The 11,023-nt window shown below is 38.1% G+C and overlaps 1 protein-coding gene across 7 annotated transcripts in view; it reads left to right on the top strand.

Annotated features, from left to right (window-relative positions):
* The window catches only part of LAMA4 (laminin subunit alpha 4), a 147,798-nt gene extending 138,572 nt beyond the window's left edge, over positions 1-9,226 (top strand). For all 7 annotated transcript variants that reach the window (XM_059941382.1, XM_059941381.1, XM_059941380.1 and 4 more), the window contains 5 exons: positions 912-1,071; positions 3,041-3,171; positions 4,235-4,328; positions 4,803-4,922; positions 8,764-9,226. In XM_059941382.1, coding sequence (XP_059797365.1) covers positions 912-1,071; positions 3,041-3,171; positions 4,235-4,328; positions 4,803-4,922; positions 8,764-8,909 — 651 coding nt within the window. In that variant the 3' untranslated portion in view covers positions 8,910-9,226. The remainder of the gene's footprint in view (positions 1-911; positions 1,072-3,040; positions 3,172-4,234; positions 4,329-4,802; positions 4,923-8,763) is intronic.
* The last annotated feature ends 1,797 nt before the right edge of the window (positions 9,227-11,023 follow it).

Genomic DNA, 11,023 nt, shown 5'->3' on the forward strand with positions numbered 1-11,023 from the left:
ATCAATATATTATTGGATGAAAAAAACCTTTCAGGCCCTTATGTAAACTATGATCTCATTTTCGTTTCTTACACACACACACATACACACAATTTGTAAATGTGCAAGGAAATGTGGTTACCCCTGGGGAGACGTGAGGATATAGTAGAAAACAACAACAACATTATTTTTGTAATTTAAAAGTTTAAAATGTTGGACCTTTAAAAATTATCTAGCAATAAAGGAATGCATCAAAGGACTAAGTTTTTTTAACATAAATATAGATTTGACTTTAACACAAAGAATTAATATACTTCTAAGATCCGTTAATATATGTGGATAAAGCAAAAAAGGGGGAAAATGTTCATGTTTAATTAAATTTTAGGTAAGTACCCCCGATTCCATGATAACTTCTTTAAAAGAAAGATTTCCAAAGCAGTGTGAAATCAGTTATCTCAAGTGGCCCGTGTTTCATGTTCTGTAGTATGATAAATGCTCAACCACAAAACAATGAAGCAAGCTTTCTACTGTTTATTTAACCATGGTAGATTTAACAGTTAAGAACTTTGCTAGCCCTCATCAGCATTAGGTGATCTAGGGCACAGCTGTTCTTCTTGAAGAGAAACAAACGAGGATATTTCTAATGTTCAATTTGAAAACCATAGCTGCAATTTACCTTGTGTTGAAAAACGTAAAAATTTTCGTTACCTTAATTACGGTAGGCTGTCATTATCAAATACAAAATTCGAGCTTCAAAGAGCTACTTATAAAGCAACTACCTGGCAAGGTAGTTGATCATTCAGATAGCTAAGATAAATAAGGCAAGAAATTACTTGGTTTCTCTCTGGACTCAAATCCCTTCATTTTGTTTCCCTTTGGTACATCTGTGAGTGTTGAGAAAATGGATTTTAAGAAATGTCTTCTTCTCTCAGATAAACTCAGTCTACAGCTTCAGTGGCTGCCTCAGCAATCTCCAGCTCAATGGGGCCTCCATCACCTCTGCTTCTCAGACATTTAGCGTGACTCCTTGTTTTGAAGGCCCAATGGAAACAGGAACATACTTTTCAACAGAAGGAGGATACGTGGTTCTAGGTAACAGTGACTTATGTTAAAACATGAATCATGAAATACTTCTTTCCTAGAGGTGGCTAACAGGGATATTGGGCCCAAAGATAAAAACCAGAAAATCTAACTCACTTAGCCCTAGAAAATGGCCTCTTTCCATAAGGACCACCTTTCTCCTCTCCTACCTTCCAAACTAGACACATGGACCGTGCCCATCCCTGTTTGCTTTCCCCAGCCAGTGCTTCTCCACAGCTGCCAAACCTCTGGAGGAAGACCATCTTGGCCCCTTTAGAATTTCCTGTGCTGCACCATGGTCTAACCTGTGTTGGCTCTTGGCCACCTTAGTCTCTAGGTCTTTCTCTGCTCCCTCTAAGCATCACCCATTGTTCCTACTAAGGAAAGTTCCACTTCTTCCCCTTGCCAGCAACTCTAGCAGACAACACTATCCCAAAAACATTTTATTTCTGGATTTTTATTCTCCTCAACTCTTACTCTCTCGCTCATTCAACAAAGTTTTTATTGTGTGCCTCTGGTATGACAGTCCCTATGCCAGGTGATGGAACATAATAGTTCTATAAATAAATAAATAAAATCCTGGGACTTCCCTGGCGGTCCAGTGGTTAAGACTTCGCCTTCCAATGCAGGGGGTGTGGGTTCGATCCCTGATCGGGGAGCTAAGATCCCACATGCCTCATGGCCAAAAAACCAAAACATAAAACAGAAGCAATATTGTAACAAATTCAGTGAAGACTTTAAAAAAAAAAAAAAAGTAGCATCAATAATTCCAAAAAATAAATAAATAAAATCCTAAACAGACTGCACACAATGACCATCCAATCCATTCCACCAACATTCTATAGAGCAACCATTAGGTGTGAGGAAGGTACCAGGACAGGTGCTGGGAAAGAAGATAGGAGAAGGGTATAAAACCACATGTTCCCTGCCCTCAACATCCCCTGAATAAAGACATTACAGTGCAGCCAAGTATTCCTTCTTAAACCGCCCGCATGTCCAATAGAATAACCAGAGGTAATATATCCTCTCTTTGTCTAGCTCATGATTTTACTTTCCTTTCTCCTCCTTTATCCCTACTAAAACACCTACAGGCACATTTCTCCACCCTTCATTGAATTTCGGTGATAAGAACTCAAAGACTTGGACAGCCTGAAAAGCATAGCAACCTGCACAATTTATGTTCTCAATAAACATTAATTAATAGCAGGAAAAATTAAAAAGTTATCTATGAGGAGACACGTCAAGTGAACATTATTAAGATGCCCAGGTTTGCAATGAGTCTCTTGGAGTGAACCCAGCTAGTCTTAAGAAGAATTCATTTTCTTGCATCACTGCAATAACAGCTCCTAACTGCTTTTGCTGCTCTCACTTTGTTTTTCCTCCCAAATGCTCTGCAGCACTGGCACCACTTACTTTTTTAAGAATTATTTTAAATACAGATCTCATCAAGTCAGCACCCTTGCTCAATAACTGCAAAGTCAAGTCTACCTTCCATACTGGAGCACTAGAGCCCTTCCCAGTGTGGCTCCCACCAGCCTTCCCCATTCACCTTGCCTCCCTCTACCCTTGCAGGGGACAGTCCAGCCACACTGGCATCCACAGTGCTCTCCAAATGTTCCAGCCTCTGTACTTTGTTCAGACGGCTCACTCTTCCCAGTTTGCTCTTTCCTCCTTCTCACTTTTGAAGTATTAAATGGTCCTGCTAGTTGGAATCAATTTCTCCTCACCTGTGCTCACATAGCCATGCTGTGTTTTCAGCAAGCTGTTTCCTCCCCAGGCCCCAGAGCAGGAGTGGTGTGCTAGTTATCTCAGACCCCCATGGAGCTTTCCACAGTGTGTTTGACATGGAAAACAACACTTTCTGCTTACCTATTGAAAAATGCGTCAAACTTTCAAAAACAAATACAAAAACCTGCAATCAAACCATGGTTACAAAATTTAGGTTGCTGTTCTTGAGAACTAATAGTATTTCTCTCCATAGATGAGTCTTTCAATATTGGATTGAAGTTTGAGATTGCATTTGAAGTCCGTCCCAGAAGCAGTTCTGGAACCCTTGTTCACGGCCACAGTGTCAATGGGGAGTACCTAAATGTTCACATGAAAAATGGGCAGGTAGTGTGTTAAAAATTGTCTTAACAGTCTGTCTCCTCTGATCTTGGATTCTGGATCTGAAGCAGATTTATTTCACAGAATTATTTCATCAATCTTTCCTAACTGGGGGAAAGAACAAACAACAGGGAAGGTATAACATAAAATTTAAACACAGGCAATATTTGGATTCAGATTCATATGTTGGGAATTGATTTGATTAGAGCAAAGAGCCATGAAATTGTGGCAAAAATCAATAATTAAAAGGTTTTAACAAAAGAATCGGAAGAGAAATTTTTTACAACAAATGGAAGCAGCAAACATGTTAACTATCAAAACCAACAAGTACTAAAACATCCCTCTATAATCTATATGCATATCATATTTTCAACTACTAAAAACAAAAAATTCTGTTATAATTAAACACCACTTTCATCCTTAAATAATATTACTAAAGAACATTCATGAGAGTACTCAAATAAATATGAAGCATATTTTCAATGATGTCCCTAACTTAATATAACTGATTTTCGTTTGAGTTCCCGTATATTCTATTAAACCATATAATAATAAAACAAATCCTTATGTGGTGCTTTACTGTGTGTCAGATACTATTCCAGTTGCTTTATATGGATTAACTCATTTAACCCCCCCAGCAGCTCCATGAAGTCAGTATTACAGTTATCACCCTTATTTTGCAAATGAGAAGACATGGCACAGAGTGATGTAAGTGGGAGCGCTGGCGTGGGAGCCCAGGCTGTCTGGCTCCTAGAGTCCATGCTCTTCATCAGTACCTTAGCCTGCCTTGTATAACACATTTCATCTTTAAAATTAAAGGAATTCATTGTGTTATCTTACTGTTCCTCTGCCCCCTCTTCTCTCCTGTGTCATTATTTTGTTCTCTGTCTGAGGAACAGTTTAAACTTTCTGTAGCCTACTAAAGAGTGACCCCTTGCGTTCAAATTGCAAAGCTAATCATGTCTGGCTGTTAAAAGTTCTGCTTCCCTGTGGTAAATGTAAGAAATTTCATTTTATCACAATGAGGAGAAATGAAATTAAATTCCACAATGTGCCTTGTCTTTTGCAGGTCATAGTGAAAGTCAATAATGGTATCAGAGACTTTTCCACCTTAGTGACACCCAAGCAGAGTCTCTGTGATGGCAGATGGCACAGAATTACAGGTGAGAAAAGCTGAATGTCCTGGGTTTCCTTAATAAAGTGAGCCTACACACCCACCTGTGGCATGATGGCTTGGCAGAACTGAGACTATAACTTATATGACAGAATAGGTAATCGATGACAGTCTAAAAGTGGTGAAGAAAAGAGAATCAAATGTTACTGTACTAAAATGTGTATATTGAATCCACATGTGATTTGAAAATATTAATGCTGCCAGAATAGTCTTCGGGAGTTGTTTAAATAATGCATACCTTATGGAGCAAAAAAGTAGCAGAAAGAGTATCCTAAATATTATCCCTTTCAAAGGAAAATGTTAGTTATTTTTTGGTTAGACATTGATGTTTTCAGTGATTAGAGGAAAGTGTATGGTTTATTCCGGAATAAATAAAAGCCATTACTGTAATGAATTATTACCTTTCATGTGAAAATTAATCCCTTCAGTGTCACTTATGACCACTCTTTTCCCTGTATTTCAGTTATTAGAGATTCAAATGTGGTTCAGTTGGATGTAGACTCTGAAGTGAACCACGTGGTTGGACCCCTGAATCCAAAACCAGTTGATCACAGGGAGCCTGTGTTTGTTGGAGGTGTTCCAGGTAAGAGTTATTTAAAAGTGACAAGTTTCCAAATCCAAAAAGACACTAAGTTCTCATAACTGTTATTATACTATTAAGAATTGAGCTATGTATTTTCATAATTCACCTAATAACTCAAAGGATTTTATATACAATATCCTTTCATGGGAAAAAGTGTACTGACAATTATGAAACCTTATCCAAGGATCAAAACAAAGTAACACATAAGAACTATACACCACAGCATTCTAACCAATAGATAACTTCTCTCCCTCTGCTGTATCTGTTTAATTTTTTTCTCTTCACTTTACCTACCCTCCTCACATACACACAGTGAAACACACTCTATCTTATCTCTGACACAAAGAAAACTCATGCACTATTGCTGCTCTAGGATCTGAGAAAGAACCTTGGAGGACTAAAAGTTTGCAGAAAGTTGCTCCTCTTCCACACTAAGAGAGAATACACAGTTCTTCCCGACCAGGACTAGTTTGAAATGTGAAAACAGCTGCAGACCATAAGTTCTGTTGTTCCTATGCAGTCACATTCCCTGAGAGGTTCCCAGCTGCAGTTCTGTAAACATCATCAGTGACATAACTGCTGTCATCTGCCAAGAATGGTGTATAATCCAGGATGGTGACAGGACACTTATGGACCCTCCACAATTACTTTAAACCTCTGAATCAGGGACCATGGCCTTATGTTGAAAGTGATTGTTTCACACACTTCATTAACTTGGAAAAACTGAATGATAAAGGTAGCAAGAGGGAAAAATCAAGCTTTTACATCTGGAATTTGGTGGGGATTTTAAGGAAGAACTTAACATGGTTTTACCCTGCATCCTAACTAGACTATTTTAGACTGACCCATGTAAAGGCAAATAATGCTTTAATTAAGAGAGTGAGAAAGATTAAGCATCCAGTCTTGCGTACTCACAAAATAGTAGCAACAAAGCACTCTTCTGCTTTGTAATATCAATTTTTCAAATACCAGTATAGACAATAACAGTAACTCACTGATGAAATATTTGAGACCCTCAAAAAGCAACCCTTCTTCTCCTTTACTTCCACTATCCACTCCCATCTCCATTTCTCAGTCCTCTCCTCCTGCTCCAGGCTTCGGTTCTGAAAGAAATACTGCCAAAGACCACATTGCACTTCATGCAGGTACAGTGTGGAAGATGTGTCCTATCAGTTCCTCCATTTCTGCACATTGCTTTCTTCCTGGAAATCACAACATAGTTTAAAATATTTCACAGGTTCCCAAGTGCCTACAGGATCAAAGTCAGCCTGGCATGCAAGGTCCTGATCATCTGCCCCCCCTGCCCCCGCCTTGCCCCTGCCTCTGGGGCCTCCCCCTACCTTCTGGGACTTGCAGTTCTCTAGATGTTCAATGATGGTCTCTTTGCTCCAGGCCTTTGCACAAGTGCACAAGGCATCAGTTTCTGGAAGATGTTCTTCTTTCTTGCCTCCCCTAGTACCTTTTCAAGGAACAACTTCTCCCACTCTTCCCCCAACTTTACTCCTATTGACCTTGAGGATCCAGCTCAGACTTCTTACACACATGCCCCCCCCCCCTAGAGTGTGCTATGCATACCACCTTTGTGGCACTTGTTGCAGAATATTGTTGAATTTAAATTGTACACTCCTTGCTGCCAGAGAACACGACTTCAACACACAACAAATATGTATTGAGTGTCTATTAAGCACTGTGCTAGGCTCCAGGAGATGAACAAAACAAGCGTGGGCTCATGGAAGTTACGGTATTTGTTCTTTACTTTGCATCCAGAGTGCTTACTATATCAAACAAATATTTGTCTCTCATTCAAACAAATTTTTGTCTCTCTGATTTGTGTTTGTTTTCAGAGTCTCATCCCAGCATTACACACTGCCATCATCTCTCACTATAAGACTTGCTAAGCTCTACAGACTGGGTGGGCAACATATACCTGAAGCCAAATTCTGCCTGCCTGAGACATGCAATGAATAGCAAATTTTAGCTAATGAGCCAACACACAGGAACTAGCAAGGCATACCCACCAGCCCACTGCACCACTGCAGCCTTTAATTCCATCTACGAATCATGCCAGCAAGCCTAGAACAGAAGCAATTATAATTTAAGCCGAACATCATTAATCACATAATTTTGAGCTGTTTGAGATTAATTCCACTAAAATCATATCAGAAACTGGGGCATGAAAAAGAATAACTAAAGGAAATTAGGCATAAACAAAACCCCTATATGCACTGAAATCTCTTAGAATCCCAACCAGCTCTCTTATACCAGGCAGAACCCTGGTAACACATTGTTTCTATCAATAAAAAGTTAATGTATTGAAATCCAATGAACTTTATACCAGAAAATTCAACTTCATTGTATGATCATTTAAAAATCAAAATTAGAAGTTAATTTTTTGAGTTAAGGACCATTCATTCCTCTACTGAAGATCCTGCATTATTCTGTATATAGTCAAGCTTTCAACCTGCAGAATGTTTGCTCTTAAAATCATGTGTTGATTTTATCAATCAATTACTTAGGGTTCTGGGGCACTTTATTGTCACTACTGCAATAAATTGTGTAGTGAATTATGCAGACCATAATTTCTACATGAACTATTTCCTCTAGAATTTGTCCCCCATGAACCAAAGGGTGGTAAGCTTGGGCAGAATCAAAATCCATGTTCTAAAACTGGTATCCAAAATGAACAGAAGAAATAGATGTTTCTACCCCTTACATTCTTTCCTGTTCATCTTTATTCTGATGATGAAGTACACTAAACAGGCTTGAAGAATATATATTGTCATACTAATCTAGAGACAAAAGGAATTGATCTCTTAGGCCTCTTCTACATCTAAGACTTGATAATTATCATTCTAAATATGAAATGTTATTTCCATGATTTATTTCAATACAAAGCTTCTGCATATTCTTAATCTACATTGCTTGGAAAACTTATTACAGCTGCTTGATGGTATTTAATTTGCTGTCCTTTTTTATCTTCCCTCCTGAGTTACTGATTTCTAAGTGTTTTCCATCTTTTATCTGCTACTGCTCACATAGCTGTTTTGTACATAATAATAAGCTTTCACTAAATAGATTTTAATTTCATGATATTTCTAAGCTCTCTAAATTGCTTTAAATTATATTGCTTCTATCATCTCAACACATTTAATTGTGTCTGTACAATTAATAAGCATCAAGTCTTCTTCTAGATCTCTAATTAAGATAATGGGAGAAAATTCCCCTGGCATACCCCAGGGCACCTGTAGCCACACAAAGACTAGGCTAGTTATCATTATCCTATTTATAGTTCTTAAGCCCTGAGCTCAGAAAAATTAAAATTTAGTTTACTTGAATTCATTATTTTCTCATTATATTTTATGAGCTTGGCAAAAATGTGGAGGATTAAGGATGAAGGGTAATGATACAGATTAAACAGAAACATTAACCAATTCCAAGAAGAGTTTGGAAGCTAAATTTTCTTTCCTCTGTCTCAGTAAAGCACACAAAATAAGTGAGGCCCAGGTGAAATTAACTCAAAAGCATACGTAGATCCTGAAAATTCACTGCTGAGGTTTTACTTGTAAGTGGTAAATTTCAATGGTAAATACACAGCTGAATTATACTCTGAAATTTGATCATGGAAAACATGGCAAAACTTTAAAATTACTACATGTTCATATTACTTCAAAAGCAGATAATGTTTCTGAGAAAATGCGTAAATTATTACTATATTCCGTCTTTGACATGTAAATCATCTTGATAATGTGAGCGGTTATGATGTATATTTTTGCCACAAAGTAATATTTGGGCTTGGAACATCTCAACTGCAGTCTTTGTGTTCATTTCTTTCTTTTTCCAGAGTCTCTACTGACACCACGCTTGGCCCCTGGCAGACCCTTCACAGGCTGCATCCGTCACTTTGTGATTGACGGGCGCCCAGTGAGCTTCAGTAAAGCAGCCCTGGTCAGCGGTGCCGTGAGCATCAACTCCTGTCCAGCAGCCTGACACAGCAGAGCTACTCAAGTACAAAGTTCTTCAGAGCACTGAAAGAAACACAAAGCCAGCCAGGAGGAGTGGCAGTTATTCCTCTTGGTAGAAGCTTTCATCTAGTTGAGCAGGACTTAAATGAATCATCAGGGACTGGATGTTTATTATTTCTTATTTGGATTCTTACACCTTGGATCCAAAATGTCTGCCATGGATAACAATCAAAGGAGCGTTAAACTTACCTGTATTGTATTACTTCCTGCTGGTGAAATTACTGTTCCTGTGTCTAATAAAATAGAAGGGATTCTAAATAAACACTGGCACACATTTTTAAAGCGTGGCTAGAATTCTCAGATTCATCTTTCATTTAGGTAAGATAACATTCGGCCTATACCAAAATATCTTTGGTATACTTTCTTTATCTGAAAAGATTTACTAATTTACATAAAATCTAAAATTAGATTATAGATTTACTTTTAGCACTTTTGTTTGGTCTATCAGTATAGCAAGAATATTTTAGTTTTATCAAGGTTTAATAAAGTAAATTTCTAACAAAGTATCAGAAAATGGTAATATAATTTGTTTCCAGGAGAGAAAAAAAAGAAAGCCTCAATCGAATAAATGCCTACTTTTTTTCCTTTCTTCCTTAAAAGAAAAATAAAATTGTGCATGAGGGGAGGTTCTTGTAGGATATTGTTACTGTGTGTTCTGCAGGAATCATGAAGGACATTATAGCAAAGAGAATAAGACAAAGTCATACAATTCCACTTAAAAGTATAAAAGTCCTTTTATTAAAAGTTTTTTCTCCCACATACCTGCAACACAACTAGTCTTATTTCTAAAATTTTATAATCATTTTTTAGGTATATATATATATATATATATTAATAAAGTCTAGAAAAGGAAAAGTAGGCTTGACTAGCTGGTAGAATATTAAAATATAGAGACTGAAATAAAAGAATTATACATGAAAAGATAATCAACAATGAAGACAAAATGAGAAAATAGACCCTCATATCAACAGGATTGAAGGTACGTAAGAGGAGTGACTTTTGGGGTATGGGGAGGGAGTATAAAGTATTTTGAGGAATTACTAAGGGAATAAAATAATCTCTTACATATATATGTAATTATTTACATTCCCCTACTACCCTCATGTCTCAGGTACATTAATAATAATGATGAAGATCAACAAAAATAGCTAATATCTATTCATAGAGGACTTACTAAGTGACAGCCTCCACAATAAGCTAAATTAAAGCAGATTTCACTTGATCATCACACTAATCCTATGAGGTAGCATTTGCAGATGAGAAGCCCGAGATTTAGAACAGTTAAATAACTCGCCTGCTGTCATTCAGCTAGACTGAGGAGCCAGAATTGGAAATAGGACTGCTGCCTGCCTCCAGGGGCAGTATGACTGTCCCCTTGCTTCCTGCCCCCAGGGGACTGCCTGCCTTCAGGCCAGCTCTCAACTGGTCTCTAAAGCTGGAGTCACAGACTCAACCACCTATACAGCCAGAGAGGTATCATAAAGGAGTGAAGCTGGTGGGGTCTGACTGAGAAAATCAAAAGGGCCAAAATTTCCAAAAGAAGCTGGAAATGGGAAATTTGAGGGGCTTGAAATGGCCTGATTTTTCAGTTAGTAACTAATTAAAATTAAAACAACAGCAATCACAAGAGCAAAATACTGGGCTGACCAAACAAAACCTTCTGAGAGATATGGCCTCTGGGCCTATGTGGCTTCTGAGCTAAAGACTCTGAATCCAATAGTCTAGGGCCTTAACCAGTACAGATTGGACCAATGCTTAAAACACACTAAGCCTTCACAGTCCTCCCTACAACAGACCCAAGATGGAGGCAGTAGCTCTGAAACAGCCTGCCATTTTCTTTTCCAAGAGATTTTCCTGAGACATCCTACAGGGCCATTCTATGCCCTTCATCCTCAGCAGTGGCCCAGACCCTGGCTGGACCTCCAGTAGCTACAGCAATTGTGTACGCAGACTCACATATATGCAGACTAAAGCCACAAAAATTCTTCTACCTTCTCTGCAATTTACAGGGCCACTTCTTTGCAGTTATTATTTCACATTCTTAAGCTCAGCAAGTAAGAATATACTGACGCATATCTG

Source organism: Balaenoptera ricei, chromosome 12, assembly GCF_028023285.1.
Source record: "Balaenoptera ricei isolate mBalRic1 chromosome 12, mBalRic1.hap2, whole genome shotgun sequence".
Lineage (NCBI taxonomy): Eukaryota > Metazoa > Chordata > Mammalia > Artiodactyla > Balaenopteridae > Balaenoptera > Balaenoptera ricei.